This window comes from Quercus suber, unplaced genomic scaffold (genome assembly GCF_002906115.3).
Source record: "Quercus suber isolate HL8 unplaced genomic scaffold, Cork oak 2.0 scaffold_586, whole genome shotgun sequence".
Taxonomy (NCBI): domain Eukaryota; kingdom Viridiplantae; phylum Streptophyta; class Magnoliopsida; order Fagales; family Fagaceae; genus Quercus; species Quercus suber.
This window is the reverse complement of record NW_027070031.1, coordinates 209,666-229,370: the sequence shown is the minus strand read 5'-3', so window position 1 is coordinate 229,370 and position 19,705 is coordinate 209,666. Positions and strand designations below refer to the sequence as shown.

Here is a 19,705-nt window from a genome sequence, read left to right as displayed (position 1 = left end):
CTGAAAAGAGTTAGGGGAAAAAAAAAAAAAAAAAAAAAGAACAACTGGCAGAAGTAGAAAGAATAGCAATGGTGAGTGGAGATAATTTTTTAGTTCGAAAACTGAAGGGTAAGATAAATGTTCTGCTTGATAGAGAGGCCAGAATGTGGAATTAGAGATCAATGTGTACACACAATTTTCGTAAAAGATAAATCACACGATCATGAAATAGTGTAACAAATAATCAATTTGTATTTGATTTGTATATATGTGAGTACAATCATCTGTATGAATCTTTACAATAAAAGAGTACAATAAATTCCTCTGATTCGATCTCCAAGAAACGTTACAATCTGAAGGGGCTATGAAGCTTGATCTTGAATCGTGCTTTGATGTCTCCAAGTTGAATGAATAGTTGAACGTGCTTGATTTGATGCGAGGGCCGTTGGCTTGATCTCGAACTAGATTAAAGGAGAATCCCCACTTTGATTTGAAGAAGTAGGAATAGGCCTTAATGAACAATGGAACTCTTGTGAACTTTAGAGGTGACTCTTTATTTTAGCAGAGTGTCAGTAGTGTTTTTCTCTCTAAGTGTCTGTCACTTTCTCATATGAGAAGCCCCTATTTATAGGCAACTCAATCGTATTTAATTTGGAATTTTCTCTCAGCATTTATTAAAAGCTAATTATGGATTTAATTTAGTCTCCCATTTAATAAGAACTTCTCATATGGGTTTTTTCTTCTGACATTGCCATATGGCTTTCTTATTTGATGTTGCCACACAGCTTAATTTCATTCGCTGATCGTTCACATCATTAAATGGAGATGAATTTGATCCCAAATATTTTATCATGAATAATCGGATGGTCGTAAATACATCATAAAATTTTGATGTCTACATGAAATGCCCCCACTTCAAGATTCGGCTTTGCGTCTTTCTGACAGAAGACGAGGCTTGAAGTATTCTTTCATTTTATTTTATTTTTTTATTTTTTAATCTTTAATAATGCACTTGGTTTTACAGGTACACAAGGCTTTCATCCAAGTGAAATATGGGCTTCTGTCATGCCAATGTTGTATATTACAGCTTTGCCATCCAAGTTATATTTTGGTTGCCCTTTTTTTTTTTTTTTTTGGAACACAGCCTGGTCACACACAAGGGACATCCTTTGGAGTGCAAGCCCACCTTAGTCTTGTTAAGCAAGTCGGTGCCGCAATTGTCTTGTTCAGCAAGTGTGTCTTTTCTTTAGCCGCACTCTTGTGAATCACTAGGGCTGCCTGCGAGTGCCACCTCTATAAAAGGAGGTGATGTTTTATAGGTTAAAGGCAATTGAGAGCCGTTTTTTTTTTCTTAAGTTAATTTTTTTGTTTCTTCAGCCGTAGCAGGTGACAAGACTGACGCAATCGCTTTATATGGACAAAGCTAATTATATGACGAACCCATCCAGACGAGCAAAAACTCCCACGTCACAGACGAGGACAAGATCCGCTATTCTATGCAAGACGGTTACAAAGCCAATTGTACGAGCTGTTGGAGCACATTAAAGGCCATTACACAACATCAAGCGTTACTCCAAAAAAAGTATTTAGACCTATAACTACTCAAACGGCTAGGAACTTTAAAAGTATATATATAAAGACCACATATCGCAAGGCATAAGGTACGAAAAACCAATAGCAATTCTTTTTATCTTGAGACACTGCACTTTTATCTGTAAACTGACTTTGGCATCGGAGGCACTATGGCAGGCACCACACCGGTGACCACCTTTGGAGAGCATTCTCACGCAGGCAGAAAGGTACCTCCATTTGATCACTTCGACTGACGAACACACGCTTCATCAGTTTGGCGTCGTCTGTGGGGACGCTATTTTCGTGTTCAAGTTCAAAAAAGTAGTTTCCAATCAATTGCTACCTTTAGATGGAGTCCCATCAAGATTCTGCGACCTTGGCTCAACAAGTCCAGACCCTCGCAGCTACCGTTGAAGAGCTCACTAGGCAAAATCAGGAAATGAGACTGTGACTTCAACAATAGGAGAATCGGTCCAAAAACAACACTGAGGACGAGGGAAATAGCCATAGGAGGAGTGACCACCCGAGGCCCACTACTCCAGCAAAACAGAATTCAGATCTCCTTCAAGAAATGAGGAAGGAAATGGATGAATTGAGAAACGCCATCAGAGAAAAGACGGACCAGAGTGTGGGCAGGTTGGTTAGGGCAACAGACTCGCCTTTCACAACGGGAGTCTTAGGATGCCCAGTACCGTCGAAATTTCAGCTGCCACAACTTGAGCCATTTGACGGGCTCAAAGATCCTCAGGATCACCTCAACACCTTCAAAACGACATTAGGGCTTCAGCAGCCCCACAATGAGATATTGTGTCGTTCCTTTCCTACCACCTTTAAAGGAGCTGCGAGGGAATGGTTCACCAAACTGCCTACCTCATCCATTGACAACTTCGAGCAGTTGAGTAATGCTTTCTTGCGTCACTTCATTAGAGGACAATGCTCGAAGAGACCAGCTAACCATTTACTCACCATCAAACAAGAAGAAAAGGAAACCCTGAAGTCTTATGTGAAATGCTTCACTAGGGAAACGTTGGAAGTGGACGAAGCTGACGACAAGGTACAGCTGACAACTTTCAAGGCGAGACTCAGATCCAGGGAGTTCATCACATCACTGGCAAAGAAGCCCCCAAAGACGATGGTCGAGATGCTCCTAAAGGCACAAAAGTACATGAATCCAGAACACGCCTTAGCAGCCATAGGGGACACAGAAAGAACAGGAGACAAAAGGAGGAAGGATGATGAGCGCAAGGGACAGAAGAGGGATCGTCAAGATCGTCGGATCAGTGAAGGGAGCAAAAGAAGAGACGATAAAGCCCCAAGAACGGTAAAATTTACCCCTCTTGTTATGCCTGTTGACAAAATCTTAACGTAGATTAAGGATGAACACTACCTTATATGGCCGAGGCCATTGCATTCGTCCCCTAACGTCCGCGACAAGAACAAGTATTGCCGATTCCACAAAGATCATGGTCATTACACGGAAGACTATCGGGACCTAAAAGAACAAATAGAGGAATTGATACGGAAAGGGAAGTTACAGAAGTTTGTGAAGAAGGGAGAGTACGTTAAATTTCGAGACGAGAATAAGAGCCAACAAGAACCCTCGTCCAGAGGCGACAACCATCAATCTCAGCCTCTGCAGAATGTGGTCGGGGAAATTCAGACGATCACAGGAGGACTCGTCACCGGAGGATCATTCAAGTCCCTGAAGAAAACATATCAACGACAGGTGAACAGTGTCTACATGACACCCCCGTTGAAACATAAACGAACTGAACATGACATGACATTCAATGAAGGAGATGCCAGGGGAGTGAAGCAACCTCACAACGACCCCTTGGTCATAATGCTCACTATAGAAAAATTCAACACCAAAAGGATCCTCGTGGACAACGGTAGCTCTGCTAATATCATCTACTTCTCTGCATTCTAGCAGTTGAGCTTGATCCAAAAAAGCTGCGTCCATTTGATTCCCCACTCATCAGTTTCAGTGGTGACAGGGTATATCCCAAGGGCGTGGTAACTTTGACAGTAACTGTGGGGGCCTACCCAAAGCAATTGACATGTCAACTGGATTTTTTGGTGGTAGATTGCCCCTCCTCCTACAATGTAATCATAGGAAAGCCATCACTCAACAGGTGGAAGGCGTCCACATCAATTTACTGCCTGAAGGTAAAATTCTCGATGGAAAACGGTGTCGAAGAAGTTAGGGGGGACCAAATTTTAGCCCGAGAGTGCTACCAGGCCGTCCAGGCCATAAAGGAGAATCATACATGGACAATCAAAGAGAAGGAAGAAGAAAAGATGGAAACCCTAGAAACGGTAGAATTGGCCGGAGAGAAAGAAAATAAGACGATCAAAATAGGACTACTCTAAGTCCTAAGATGAAAAAGAAGCTCGTCCAGCTTCTCAAAGAGAATCTGGACATATTTGCCTGGAGTCACGAGGATATGCCAGGCATATCTCCAGATGTCATTCAACACAAGTTAAACGTAGACCCAGAGAAAAAACCCGTCAAGCAAAGGCGAAGAGTCTTCGCACCAGAAAGAGACAGAGCAATCACTGACGAAGTTACCAAACTCCTAGCTGCAGGCTTCATCCGTGAAGTATACTATCCAGACTGGCTTGCAAATGTCGTCTTAGTAAAGAAGTCAAATGGGAAGTGGAGAATGTGCGTGGCCTTCACAGACCTGAACAAGACCTGCCCGAAAGACAGTTTCCCTCTTCCAAGAATAGACCAGCTTGTAGATTCCACCGCAAGGAATAAACTTCTAACGTTTATGGATGCTTTCTCAGGATACAACCAAATAAAAATGGCTGACAAAGATCAAGAGAAAACGGCTTTCATCACCAGTCAAGGACTCTATTGCTATAGGGTGATGCCCTTTGGACTGAAAAATGCGGGTGCTACTTATCAGAGGTTGGTGAACAAAATGTTCAAGAAACAGATAGGCAGGAACATGGAGGTGTACGTAGATGATATGCTCGTCAAGAGTAAAGAAGAACTTGCTCATCTGGACAACCTCAATGAGACATTTACTACCCTCAAGCAATACCAAATGAAGCTGAATCCAAGTAAGTGTGTTTTTGGCGTTGCCTCGGGGAAATTCCTAGGATTCATTGTGTCCTAGAGAGGAATAAAAGCAAATCCGGAGAAGGTACAAGCCATAATCAACATGACAACACCCAAGATCGTCAAAGAGGTACAAAAGCTCACGGGAAGGATTGCCGCCCTCAATAAGTTCGTATCTAGGGCCACGGATAAGTGCCTCCCCTTTTTCAAAACCTTAAAACAAGCTTTCGCTTGGACCGACGAATGTGAGGCAAATTTCCAGGAGCTCAAACAATACTTGAGTAACCCACTCCTTTTAAGCCTGTCAACGAAAGGTGAGAGCCTATATTTGTACCTAGCAATGTCAGCCATGGCCGTCAGTGGAGCGTTAATCCGAGAAGAAGACAGAAAGCAACTTCCAGTCTATTATGTCAGCCAAGCCTTCCAAGGAGCTGAGTCCAAGTATCCTAAGATCGAAAAGATCACATTCGCATTGATAGTAGCCTCACGCAAACTCAGGCAGTACTTCCAGGCGCACCCCATCCTAGTAATGACGGACCAACCTTTCAAGAAGTCCATGAGCAAGCCTGAAGCAGCAGGAAGAATGGTCCAGTGGGCAATTAAACTCAATCAATTTGATATTGAGTACCACCCCAGGACGGCCATAAAAGTACAAGCTTTAGCAGACTTCATCCCAAAATTCACCCTCCCGGACGAGGATGACTTCGCCGTCAAACACAAGCAATGGACGATACAAACAGATGGCTCGTCAGTCCATAAGAGATGGGGAGTAGGGATAGTCATAATCACCCCCGATGGAGAAAAGTTAAAATATGGACTTCAGCTGAAGTTCCCAGCGACCAATAACGAGGCCGAATATGAAGGGATTTTGACGAGATTACGGCTCGAAAGAGAGCTTGGAGTTAAGAATCTCTTGATCCAAAGTGATTCAAAACTCGTAATTGGGCAAGTCAAGGGAGAATATGAAGCAAAAGAAGAAAGAATGCAGAGGTACCTCAGACTGACAAAGCATCTGGCTCAAGAGTTTGAAGAGGTAGAGTTTGTGCAGATTCCCAGAAGCCAGAATGTGATAGCAGACGAAGTTTCAAGGATAGCCTCATCAGATGGAAGGGCCTTAGAAAAAGGCCTGATGATGGAAGTCCAGAAGAACCCCAGCATTGAAGAGTTTCCAGCGTTCGCAATCCAGAGAACAAACAGCTGGATGACACCCATTGTGTCCTTCCTTCAGGAAGGGCACCTCCCGCAGAATACAGAAGAAGCCAGGAAGATCAAAAAAAGAACAGCCAGGTTCGTGATCCTCAACGACGCCTTATACAAAAGAGGCTTCTCCATGCCTTACTTGAAATGTGTTGACGAGGAAGAAGCAAGGTACATCTTGGAAGAAGTCCACGAAGGTGTTTGTAGGGATCATGCTGGTCCCAGAGCCCTAGCAAACAAGATAATTCGGACAGGCTATTTCTGGCCGACCATGCAGGTAGACGCGGCAGAATTCGTCAAAAGGTGTGACAAGTGCTAACAGTTCGAAAATATCCAGCGGCTTCCAGCAGAAAAACTAACGACGATTGCGTCCCCATGGCCGTTTGCACAATGGGGAATCGACATCGTCGACCCACTTCCCCAAGGCAAAGGTCAGGTAAAATTCTTACTAGTTGCTATTGATTACTTTACTAAATGGGTCGAAGCAGAGGCGCTGGCAACCATAACCGAAGCTAGAATCCAAAACTTTGTGTGGAAGAACATCATTTGCAGGTTTAGGATCCCAAAGACAATCATATCAAACAATGGACGACAATTCGACAGCCAAGGCTTTAGGGAATTCTGCTCAAGCCTAGGTATCAAGAATCAGTTCTCGTCCCCAGGTCATCCACAAGCGAACGGGCAGACAGAGGTGACGAATCGAACATTGCTCAAAATTATCAAGACAAAGCTGGACGATGCAAAGGGATCCTGCCCAGAAGAACTGCCCAATGTCTTATGGGCTTACAGAACAACAGCAAGAACGCCAACAGGAGAGACCCCCTTCAGACTCATCTACGGCATCGAAGCTGTGATTCCGGTCGAAGTAGGAATAACCAGCATCAGACGAGAAGTATTCAATGAAGAAGTCAATGACGATCATTTGCGACTCAACCTGGACTTCCTAGACGAAGTAAGAGATAAAGCCTGTAGCAGAATGGTGGAATATCAACAGAAGATGACTGATTACTACAACAAGAGAGTAAAGCTCAGACAACTTCACATTGGTGACCTCGTCCTACGCAAAGTGACCCCAGCTACCAAGGATCCTACTCAAGGAAAACTCGGTCCCACATGGGAAGGGCCCTACCGGGTCATCCATTACTCCAGGAAGGGCAACTATCACCTGGAGACCCTAGACGGACAAAGACTCCCTAGGCCGTAGAACATTGAACACTTGAAGAAATACCATCAATAAACGCAATTGTTTAATGTATTCATTATTCATTATTGGAACTAATAATAAGTTATTCAGCTAATGTCTCTCTGCAAGCAGGTGTATCTGGTTGTTAGTCATAAAAGTCAAAAATGGCTAAGTAGCAAGATTCCGCTCTGACGGATGTAAGCTACTGACGATGACAAGATCCTTGAAAAAAGGTGTAAGTCATAAAAAGTCAAAATGGCTAAGTAGCAAGATTCCGCTTTGACGGATGTAAGCTACTGACGATGACAAAATCCTTGAAAAAAAAAGGTGTAAGTCATAAAAAGTAAAAAATGGCTAAGTAGCAAGATTCCGCTCTGACGGATGTAAGCTACTGACGATGACAAAATCCTTGAAAAAAAGGTGTAAGTCATAAAAAGTCAAAAATGGCTAAGTAGCAAGATTTCGCTCTGACGGATATAAGCTACTGATAATGAAAAAATCCTTGAAAAAAAGGTGTAAGTCATAAAAATTCAAAAATGGCTAAGTAGCAAGATTCCGCTCTGACGGATGTAAGCTACGAACGATGACAAGATCCTTGGAAAAAGGCATAAGTCATAAAAGGCCAAAAATAGCTACGAAGTAAGATTCCGCGATGACGGACATAAGCTACTGACGTACATTATTCCATAAAGTACACACCTCACAGAAACGAAAAATGACAGTGGAAAGAAAGAGACATAAGAGCTTCACCAAGCACATCACATAGGCAAGTGAAAGCATGCAAATTACAAACACAGGTAAGTGCAAGAAGTAAATTAAAACCAAGAGCAAACAAGTAAATTACCATTGTTTTTACAAACCCATAAACACTAGGTCAAAACCTTGTTCCCAAAGTAGATAAAAGAAAAAATGTTTCAAAGTAAGATTTACAAAAAGGCCACAACGGGCAATGACCAACAGACAAAAGAAGAAGAGAGAAATATTTCTTTTTAAAAAAACATAAGTAACAGGTTCAGGCTTCAGATGCTGGAGGGGCATCACCAGCAGGGGCATCGTCAACAGGAGCATTCTCTGGAGCGTCGCCAGCAAGAATCACAGACTGAGCAACTTCATTGGCAGCCATCTCTTTATCCACCTCTTCCAAGTCTAGGCTTTCCATGTCAACGCCAGTTGGATGCCTAACTATGTATCTTCGAAGAAACTCAAAGCCTTTGAAGTACCAGCTGAAGAGCACAGTATTGTACTCGTCAGTAGTTTGAAAGGCCTTGACAGACCTAGCCGCGATCGTCTTCAGCGATTCCCTGGCACTCTGAAGCTGCTCATCCTTCTCCAAATTCAGCTGGCGCTCAACTCTAAGATCGTCACCCACGGCCTTAACCCTCTCCTTCAGAGTAGTAGCTTCGTCCATTGAGTCGATGAGGTTCTTCTTCAACTTTGAATTTTCACACTCTAGGGCTTGCACCCTTGATGTAAGAGATGCTAGCCTAGCCTCTTGAGTAAGATACTCAGAAGCAATATGCAAGCTTTCTCCCAGCGCCTAAGAAGAAGTACCAAGTCGTCAAAAAAAAAAAAAAAAAAAAAAAAGGGAGCCTGCTCACAAGATAAGTAAAAACACTTTACCTGTCCTAAGAAGAAGTACCAAGTCGTCAAAAAAAAAAAAAAAAAAAAAAAAGGGAGCCTGCTCACAAGATAAGTAAAAACACTTTACCTGAACAAGCTTGTGGACATGACCACCAGCAACGGTATTAAATGGAACCCCCGAAAAAGCCCTCAAATCATCAGCCGTCACGATACTGTGGGCCCTTTCAACTACCAGCCTCTCGTCCCCCCAAATTGTAGCATGACGAGAATCCCCTTTCTCATTCTCCTTCTCCGTCAGGCCTGGCCTCTTAGAGACGAGCGTCAGGAGCTCCTCCACTGAAGTAGATGGGGAAGAGGTCCTCATCATCTCAGTGTCGGAGATAAGGGGAGTGATAGAGGCTGGCGGGGTGGCAAAAGGACCCCTCCCGGTCACACGCATGGTCTTCCTCCCTATATTCGACAAGGGCTCGTCCTTCTTTGCCCTCATCTTCGCATACATATCTTTATTAAACTTAGACGTCATTTCTATCGAAAGAAAAACATTAGTCCCGAATAAAAACACAAGAAAGAAAGGGGAGAGAAAAGGAGGCCCTTACTGACGAAGCTGGCACTTACTCTTTTTTCCTTCTATTTCGAGGTTTCACAAGACGAAGGCAGAGGGTTCTAGCCGGAGGCAGTAAAATGCAAGAGTCCTGGGATCAACAAGATTGTCCCAACTCTCAATGGTTTGCACGTACTCAATAGCCTTCTGCACCCGCTCTCTGTACCTGCTCTTAAGCTTCGGTCATCTCTTAACTAAAAAAAAAAATAGCAGCCATAATTGTAAGCACAACAGAATTCAAGAGATGAAGAGGAAATGTTGACGCACCTAAAGTCGAGGTTTCCCACCGACGACGTAACCTTGGGAGATCACCCCAGAACTCGCCAGAGGGTGTCTCAAAATTGTCCCCAGACACAAAGAAGAACCTGGACTTCCAGTACCTGAAAGAGGATGGTAAACCCTTGACGATCCTAGTCCTTCTTTCCCAGGGCACCAATTCGTAGTACCCATGCTCCTTGGACGCTTTTAGATGGTAAAGATAAACAAGCTCGTCAACCCTGAGCATGTCCCCGTCATTGGCAACCAACCAAATCCCCATACAACTCACCAGAATCCTCCACGAATTCGGCATAAGCTGCCCAGGAGCGATACCGAAACGGTCCAAAAGCTCCATAAGGAAATGATGAACCGAGAGCCTCAATCCATAGACGAAGGCAGACTCGTAGAAGCAAACCTCACCGGGAAAGAAGTGACAGGCCCGATCTCCCTCATCAGGAAAATGAACCCTAACCCTATCTGGGAACTGGAATCTATCCCTAAATCTACCCAGCGTATCAGCGTCCAGCCCACACTCCTCCTTGAGAGAATAAAAAGCCCTAACTTCTCGAGGATTAGAAAGGGTCGTATCCTCCTCCACTGGGTTACCGCTAGACGATAACCCAATCTCGAGCTCACTGGACCTAATCTCTGACATCGTCCTACCCCCCTTCTTCAAATTATCGAACCAAACAACTGATTGACACAGCAGAGGCAGTAAATCAGCCAGCCAATATAGCAGCCAAACTATTACCCTTGTAAACGAAATTTTCAAGATGTGGAAAATTTCCTAACAACCCCCCTATTCGAGCAAAAAGAAATGAAAACGAGGGGTAAGTTAATCTGACCTCAAACAAAATGAAAAGTTGCAGAAGACCAATACTACAAGGTACTATAGGCAAAATGAAAAGAAGTGAAAAGAAAAACACACCTCAAACAAAACTGCCGCACTGCACACCGGTTGGAAGAAAAGTTGCAGAAGAAGTGGATGGCAAAGAAGGCACTCAGAGAAATGATTGGGTGTTTTTGAGAAAAGTGAAAAGGGAAAATGAGAAGGAAAGAGGTTTAAAAACCAAAGCCCTTGGAAACTGAAAAAGCAGCGGGAAGACCAATTGCCCCAACAAATGGTGCGTTAACCTCCCCAATCAAGGTGTGCCACGTAGGCTGCAACCTGAAAAACGCTGCCACTGCGCATTCAATACGTAACGAAAACCCAAGAGTCGCTCACCTTCAGCAAAACCTTCCACATTCCATGGTCGTCATTCCTTGACGACCATAGAATCAGGGGGCAACTGACAGGACTAACGCAATCCCTTCACATGGACGAAGCTAATTATAATGACGAACCCATCCGGACGAGCAAAGACTCCCACGTCACGGACGAGGACAAGATCCGCTATTCAATGCAAAATGGTTACAAAGCCAACTGTACGAGCCGTTGGAGCACATTAAGGGCCATTACACAACATCAAGCGTTACTCCAAAAAAAGTATTTAGACCTCCATAACTACTCAAACGGCTAGGAGCTTTAAGAGTATATATATAAAGACCACACATCGCAAGGCATAAGGTACGAAAAACCAATAGCAATTCTTTTTATCTTGAGACACTGCACTTTTATCTATAAACTGACTTTAGCATCAGAGGCGCTGTGGCAGGCACCACACCGGTGACCACCTTTGGAGAGCATTCTCACACAGGCAGAAGGGTACCTCCATTTGATCACTTCGACTGACGAACACACGCTTCATCAGCAGGCATTCTTCCTCTTTTTCTCATTCTTTCTTATGCTTGTCTTTGTATTTTCTTTGTTATTATTTTGTGCTGAACGACTTGATTTACTCTGTGCAGGTCATAGAAGTTTTTTAGCATTTTTAGCATTCTTGATGTGAATGCTAAGAGCACTAGCATTGGGGGTGTAAAACTCCAAGTTGCTATTTTACAACCAAATTCACTAAAAACTCACTCCATTGGGGTATGTAGTTGTAAAAATATATATCTCCTTGCTACAGTAAGTTTGCATATTTGCAACTTATAGTAGTTGGGTGGTAAACTTAAATATTATTATTTTAAGTAGTGTGTAGGTTTGGTAGAGAGGGAGAATGAAAAAAAGATAGAGAGATGGAAGAGTTGTATTATTTTTATATTATTTGTTGGTATTAATTTATATTATTTTAAAGAGTTGTATCTAAAAATAGAAATTGGGATATTAGGTGAGTTGTAAAATGAGATGGTAAAATAAATAAAGTAGTATTTGAAAATGTAAAATAGGTGTTTTTTTTTTACATCTTCTATTGCTAGTGCTCACAATTTAGTGCCAATGGGCTATATAAATATAAATTAGGCCTCGAGAAGAGGGATAAATGAAAACAAATTAAATTAATAGCTTATTTTTTCTTAGAGAGTTTCAATCTATGGTGCGTCCTCTCCTGATAAATAATTTTTAATCATTAAATTAAAACACCAATTAATTTATAGTATAAGCAGTGATCGAACTCCAAATTTCTTATTTAGCCGTAACCGACTTCATAGAACCACAATTAAATGAATAGCTTGACTTCGTAGTGCTGTGCCACTTAGTCCAGACAATTCATTAAGATAAGTTCTGTGAGACACCAGTGGTCGGGCTTATCCGATATCAACTACTTTGAATTTGAAAATAAATACTCACCAATTTTTTACATTTCAGCTACTGTTCGACGCTAGTCGCTACATAAAGAGAGAATTTTTTTTTTTTAAATTCAATTTCTCACAGCCCCTCTCTCTCCCCTTTCTTTCTTCTTCCGAGTCTGTCTGTCCCTCTTCGTCATGTAACAATCACCACCAAATAGGCAAAGTTTCTGGTGGGCGACGGCGGTGGTGGTGATTTTGCAGTCAGATCTGGTGCTTTAAGTGGTGTTGCGATCTGGGTTCTTTGTGGAAGTTGAAGGGAGCAGCGAATAATAAATAATAATGTCAGACAATTTACCTGAACTCTCCAGATCTTTCACTGAAGAAGCCATCATGTGGGACTCTCACTCTCTTCCTCCAGAAATCCTACTCGATATTATCATACGACTACCCATCAAATCCATCATAACTTGCACCTCTGTTTGCAAAACATGGAAATCTCTAATCCAAAACCCATCTTTCATTTCCGACCATCTCCGCCATTCCGCCACCAAATACCTCCTTTTCAGCCTCTACTCTAAGACCGCCTGGCAAGTATATAGAATCCCCCACGAGCAAGGAAAAGAGCACTACGCACTTCATTGGGACGACAACAAAGATTTCAATGAATACACCAAGTTTTACTTCCCTCTTCTCCATGGTCAGGAAAGATTCCGTGTGGTGGGTACTTGTGACGGCCTCATCTGCCTTGCCAATTATATATGTTGTGACACTTTCATCATCTGGAACCCTTGCATCAGAAAGTTCGTCCAATTGAAAAAACCTCTACCTCTACCCAATATCCCACCATTCAGATACAGTGTTTCTGTTGGGTTTGGAATTGATTCCAAGACCAGTGACTATAAGGTGGCGAGGATTCTGAGTTTTCGAGATAGAAAAAGCGCTTCTCCAGCCAAGCTTGAGGTTGAGGTTTACTCACTTGCCACTGCTGAATGGAAAACGCTTACTACTACAGCCTTGCCTCCCACAGGTACTGAATGCTATGGTAACCCACATGCTTCTGTCAATGGGGCTCTGCATTGGGTTGCTTCCAGAAGAACTAAAGACAATATGCTTATCAAGTTTGTTATGGTACTCGATTTGGAGGATGAGATTTTCAGTGAGATGGCAATGCCAAAATTTGCCGAAAATGAACGTAACTTGCCCTCAACTATTTCAGCATATGGGAATTCCCTTGCTTGTATCAAGAGGTTTCTATGAACTATCTCAATATATGGTTGATGAAGGAGTATGGGAATGCGTCCTCGTGGACCAAAATTGTAATTTTGGCTGATCAAGGTCCCAGATATTACAGACCAAGTGCAAAAGGTTTTAGGAAGAGTGGTGAGGTTATATTGAAAATGAATGACACAAAATTCATCTCGCGAGACCTTGAGACCCAAGAGATTAAAGATCTTGGGAATGCTGGATATTATCATACTTATGTTGATTATTATGTCGAGAGTCTAGTTTTGAATGACAAAAAATCCCAACTGTGCAGTTACTGAGAAAAATTAAAGAGGAACAACAATAGGCAAGGTAACATTCTATTTTAATCCTTATTTTTATGATTTTCCATTTTGTTATTCATGTATACTTGGCATTGATTATGATTTGGATGTGAATATATATGACACTGTTCTTCAAATTCTTATTTATGATTGATTACCTGAATTGAGTGGCTTTATATTTAAAATAGATAACTTATCAGTTATCTATTTCATATTACTTGTAAAACAAAAAACTAAACAAAAAAACAAACTGGTTCATGTTGGTTATTAACTTTTGCATGCTTAATTGTCAAGTGCTTAAAGATAAATGGATTGTGTGAATTTCATGTTTCCTGCCACTTATAAATTAGATTTTATAGATAGATGTACTCAACTTTTCTTTCTTGATAATGTTATGATGACCTCTTTTTAACTTCATATTCTTACACTTTTACTAAATGTTCTTCATGGATTTTTTTTTTCTTTTTAATTTTTTTTTTTTTTTTAAATCTTAATTTGTCAATAGTGATCTATTTATGCTAAAGATATTTCATACACCTTTTTAAATCTTCCATTCCCACATCTTATTGAAAACATTCAAAAGATCAATGTTCATTGACAAACCAGCTAAACGGTGGCTATTGCTTGCTTTGGATGTTTAAGAATTGAAAATGACTTGTTTATGATCCTCGTCTTAAACTATTTTTGTTATCTTAAGCTCCTTCGCATAATTTGAAAAAGAATTTTAACCCAATATTAGTGAAGCCATCAATAGGTATATATTGATACTTGAATTAATCATGAAGAAAATGGGGAAGCTCTATGTACATGGATGCACATTTTTGTAATTCAAGTTTCACTACAAGGGAATTTTTTACGGAGTTACTTGTTATGTGAAAAAACTCAAGATGTTCATCATATCTGTACATATCAGTTATTATGTGAAACATATCTTGGTGCATGCAACACACCGTGTATCCTTTCACGTGTTCACTTTCCTAGCTATAGTATATATAAACAAGGAAGTCTTCAGCATTAAGATCACATCCTGTTGAACCGCATAGGACTCTGGTTCTACCTTCCCTTAAAAAGCTTATCTGTCGTTTCTTCTTCTTCTTCTCAAAAGTTAGTCGTTTATGGTTGCCAACCACTCTCTCTTCTTCCATTAGTGCTTTCAGGTCAATGATTCTTTTTCATTTTAATACTAATGTGTGGGTTTTTGTTTTTTTTTTTTGGGGGGGGGGGGTGGTGGGGGATTGGTTCTGTAATCGTGTTTATGCCACTGTTCTTGTAACCATTTTTATTAATCCATCTATTATTACAGTTGTTCAAGCCATTCTAATAGCTTTTTTTTTTTTTTACTAAACTCTTACCTTTGAATTTTTTTTCCCCTAAACCAAACTAGTTCCATATCCATATTACTTGGTAACAGACTTTGCATTCCATATAAGATCTCATACCCATCCCCCACAAGCAATCTTTGTCTAATTGCATTCCATGGTTATCTACTTCTAGACCTCCCTGAGTTTCCAAGTTTCCAAATCACTATGTTCACAAGCCCTCAAGGACCATAAAATTGAAATATTGGTCCCTTAATGAGCCATCTATCACCTTCCATTGTTTTCCCTTTCTTACATGGAATAATTCAGTTTTCTGGTTGTTGAAGAGGCAGTCCTTAACAGTTTAATTTCTTGATTTAATATTATTAGAAAAAGAGATTGGTTTTTTTTTCTTTTATGGTTGGTGTGTTTGTGATTTGGCTTTATTTTTGTATTTTGGTTGGTTTCTGAAATTAATATCCAGGACTCCTAGTTTGGTTAAGTAATGGAATTATAGTAGGGTATGCTTCAAGTTTCAACTCTTCAATACAAAACAATGTGGAGAATTCTTTCAAACTAGAAATATAGGTTAAATAGAGTTCATCTTTTAATTATAGTACTGAGATCAGGGAACTCCTTCACTAATTGGTATCAAAAGGAATTAAATTCTTAAAATTCATTTAAGCTAATTTCTAATTGACCAAATTTGATAATGGTGGGGTATGTTTCTGTGGCTGTCTCTTGTTTTACTCAAGGATTTTGAATCCCATATTTATGGGAGGAATTTTCTTACATAAAATATCTTCCAACTTTTTAAGCATAGCACAGGGAACTCCAAATCTGCTGCAATGGTCACAATCTGGACTTAAATTTGTGATTTTTGAGTGAGGTTGGCTTTCTTTTTTATATAAACTAGTGTTTAACCCGCGCAATGCGCGGGATCATTTTATGAATTAGAAAACAATCAACTTAAAATAGGAAAAGGAATAGATGGTTAGTTGTTCAGAAAATGATGTTAATGTGTAAGTGTTCTTCTAAAAGACAAACATAACTTAGCATCAACACATAATCTAGAAAAACTGTTAATTGAAATCTCGTAAGTTCTAACTAATTGGTTCTAGGTTTTTTTATACCCTCTTTATCAACTATTAATAAATTAATAAGTCCTAAACTATCGAAATCTTGCAAATGTCCACAAAGCAATCGATTTTACGGAAGATACGCTCAATCTATTTGTTGGGAAAGGTCCTTAAAAGATATTCCTTCAATAATTTAAAAATATAAATATAAAATAAGGAAAAGGTTGCAATGTTTGGTTGCTAAGAGAATTAATCATAAATTCCAAAATTTTGTTGCTAATATGCCAAATTCATGACACATTAGTGTCTAGATTGGCATAGCAATCAAATTGGTTCATTTTGCAAACTTCAAAGATAACTATTACGTATGAAACACTACTAATTAATACCACATTTATGTCCCTTCTTCAACCTGGATTTTTGCCCAAAATATGGAGTTTGGACCATTCATTCAACACAAAAAATATCATATTCTCTCTAATAGTACCCACATTTACTATTCCACACTATCCAACTGATTGCTTTCACATGTTAAAAACATGGGGAAAATAGCACTAAGTTGAAAATTCCATATGATCATTGACAGACATATTTTAAAATGGTCTTTAACCAAAATTAGATGTCCATATTTTATTAGTGTAGCAGAATTTTTAGCAAATTTTTAGCCATTATTTCATTTTCATAATGACTAATAAAGTATCTATATATAAATCACTTTCTCAATAAAAAATAAGTATCTGCAATCTGCCACATTGGCTGCTGCATACACTATCTGCAATTATCTACCATTAAAATAAAAGTTTAAAGTATTTAACCCTAGTAATTATGCAGATAGAGTGGAATATTAACTAAAATCTAAGAGATAATCAACTCTGTATAAAAAACATTACACTTTCATATTTCAAAGTTTTACAATTTCAATCTCTCTTCACAAACAGCAGAACAGGTAGGATGGAAAACAGAAACTGAAAATTAAATTGAACTATGTATTACACATTCTCTTTCTATTTCTTTGCTTCAAATTCAGGTCTCCAAAAAGAAAGTTATTGGAACCCAATCCACCACTCTTTTTGATCTGTATAACAAAAAAAGTAAATTGCAAGCACATTATGCTGTTAAAAATCAACTTCTCAATTTCATAATGTCTTCCTTTACTTTAACTTTAAGAAAATTTGGAAGCGTACTATCTTGCATAGGTCTAAAGCAAATTTGAGAGAAGCCAGGATGGATGGATATTAGAAAGAAAACATGAGTTCCATTTTGATCATTGAAGAAAAAGCAATTCCTTTTATACCCAGTAAACTCTTCAGCCGAAATCGGTAAACAAAAATCATTACCCAAAACAAAAGCTCAATCGCCCAAGTTTTTTTTCCAAATCCTATCAACCCCACTCTTCATCCAACTCATACACTTTCAAATCAACCACTTTGGGACCAAAGATAACAAAAACGGCAGACTCATTTACATTAGTTCAAGGCGAATTGGGAAACATAACTACATTATTGGCAGACCTACATTCAATCTGAGTTTATGGTTTGGAACATTAAAAAATCTTATGGAGAAACAATAATCACAGAAAAATGTATCATTAAGATAAGCAAACAAAGGGAAGAAAAATCTCTTCAAAAAACAAAGTAGAGAAACAAACAAACAAAGATGGCGTAAATCAAATGGACGCTGTTTCTTAGGAAGATACAAAGAGAGGTATCGTGCAAATGTTACACTATTTCTTAGGAAGATACAGATTCTTGATGTGGGACTCTCTACCTCTTGAAATCCCAACCCATGTTCTCATACGTCTACCAGTCAAATCCATCGTAACTTGCACCTCAGTCTGCAAAACATGGAAATCCCCTATCCAAAACCCTACCTTCATTTCCATGCATCTCCACCAATCCTCTAACAACAACAACCATCCCCTCCTCCTCTTCAGACAAGCAACTGACCAACATGAAAAAGAATACTACGCATTGCATTGGGACGACAACGAAAATTTCTATGAACACACTAGGTTTGGCTTCCCTTTCCATGATCTAAGCCCTTGCGAAATATACCGTGAGGTGGGTACTTGCAACGGTCTCATCTGCCTTGCTGATGATTTTTATATAGACTATTATAAATTCATTCTCTGGAACCCTTGTGTAGAAAGTTTGTGGAACTTCCTCAACCCAATATGACCTTCCACACACATGGTGGGCACGATGCATCTGTTGGGTTTGGATTTGATTCCAAAACCAATGACTATAAGGTGGTGAGGTTTCTGACTTTTCTGGATAAAGATGAGTGGGACTACGAGTCTCCACCTGACGTTGAGGTTTACTCACTTGCCACGGTTGAACTAAAAACGCTTACTTCTTTGCCTCCCACCGGAGCTGTAAGTTTTTGCGACCCACAGGCTTTTGTAAATGGGTCTCTACAAGAGATTAAAGATCTTAGGATTGTTAGAAATTGTCATACTTTTGTTGATTCTTATCTTGAGAGTATAGTTTTGCTCGACAAACCAACCGTGCATTTACGTAGAGAAGAAAATGTAGGAACAACAACAGGCAAGGAGGAATTTATTATGGCCCTTACATTTATGTTTTTAGCGTTGATGGTACCTGTTTTCATTGCTCTCAAGCCTGAGGACTATCACTTATAGACTATGTTTCAATGTTTATTGAGTCGTTTTCTTTTTGTTTTAGTTTGTAATTCCTTAGGCCACTTTATGCCATTTGTGCAAGAAGTAGTCTCTTTTCATAAAATTTTATTACTTATAAAAAAAATTAGAATATACATGGCACTTTTCTTTAAATTCTTATTTCTCAGTGATTGCCTTAATTGAGTGGTTTTACATTTAAAATAGATGGCGATCAGTTTTATTGATGAGATAGTTGAGTAAATAGCATTTATTACATGTACTGCAGAGTGATTACCTTAATTGAGTATGTATTGATACTTGAATTAATCATGAGAATAAAGAAGTTCTATCTACATGGATGCAAATTTTTGTAATTCAAGTTTCACAGCAAGGGATTTTTTAAAGAAGTCGAGATCTTCAAATATATGTACATATCAGTTTTTATGTGAAACATATCTTGGTGCATGCAGCATACCATGCATCCTTTCTTGTGCTCACTTCCCTAAAACTTTAATCAAAATCAGAATAAGTTTCAGGGAGACCAGCAAATTGGTGTTTTCTTGGTGGATGATTAGATACAAATGCGCATCTGTTAGTTATTGTTGAAAATTGAATGATCTGGATCTGCTTTTGTTGATGGGGAGTGCATGTATAGTATAATCAATATTGTAAAATCATAAGCTACTTTTCATATTGACTTGTATCTAATTACATGTATGTTGATGATGCCGAAAAAAAAAAACACCAGTGAGCTACACGATCCTCGCACACTCAAATTAGCACCTGCACAACAAAGGGAAGGAAAAACCTCGCGAAGAGCACCGGTGTGGTGCCGGCCAAATACCCTCCGAAGGTCAAGTCAGAAATATGCTCACAACTCTAGAGTGCTAGAGAGGGTAAAATTAAGTGTACCTCGATTTGTGAGGGTATTGGGGCTTTTATAGTCGTCGAAAGTTGACCTTTTTTACTTGGAGTCGAAGTCTTTCCTTGTAGAAATCCTCTTGAGGAGTCCCCAATGTGATGGACAAGTCATATTCCTTATAAAGAAGATCTCCATCGATGCACGCAGCTTCTAGAACCCTAATTGCGCTAGGACTCTAATTACCCCTA

General features: G+C 39.8%; 2 protein-coding genes across 2 annotated transcripts; both read left to right on the top strand.

Moving 5' to 3' along the window:
• Positions 1-2,122: 2,122 nt before the first annotated feature.
• On the top strand, positions 2,123-3,481 carry LOC112016915 (uncharacterized). The gene is made up of 2 exons (XM_024049373.2): positions 2,123-2,872; positions 2,921-3,481. Exons 1-2 carry the CDS (start codon positions 2,123-2,125, stop codon positions 3,479-3,481), a joined length of 1,311 nt encoding a protein of 436 aa, XP_023905141.2.
• An 8,909-nt stretch (positions 3,482-12,390) lies between these two features.
• On the top strand, positions 12,391-18,616 carry LOC112027128 (F-box/kelch-repeat protein At3g23880). Its single transcript, XM_065764831.1, has 2 exons — positions 12,391-13,298; positions 18,121-18,616. Exons 1-2 carry the CDS (start codon positions 12,391-12,393, stop codon positions 18,614-18,616), a joined length of 1,404 nt encoding a protein of 467 aa, XP_065620903.1.
• Positions 18,617-19,705: the final 1,089 nt, after the last annotated feature.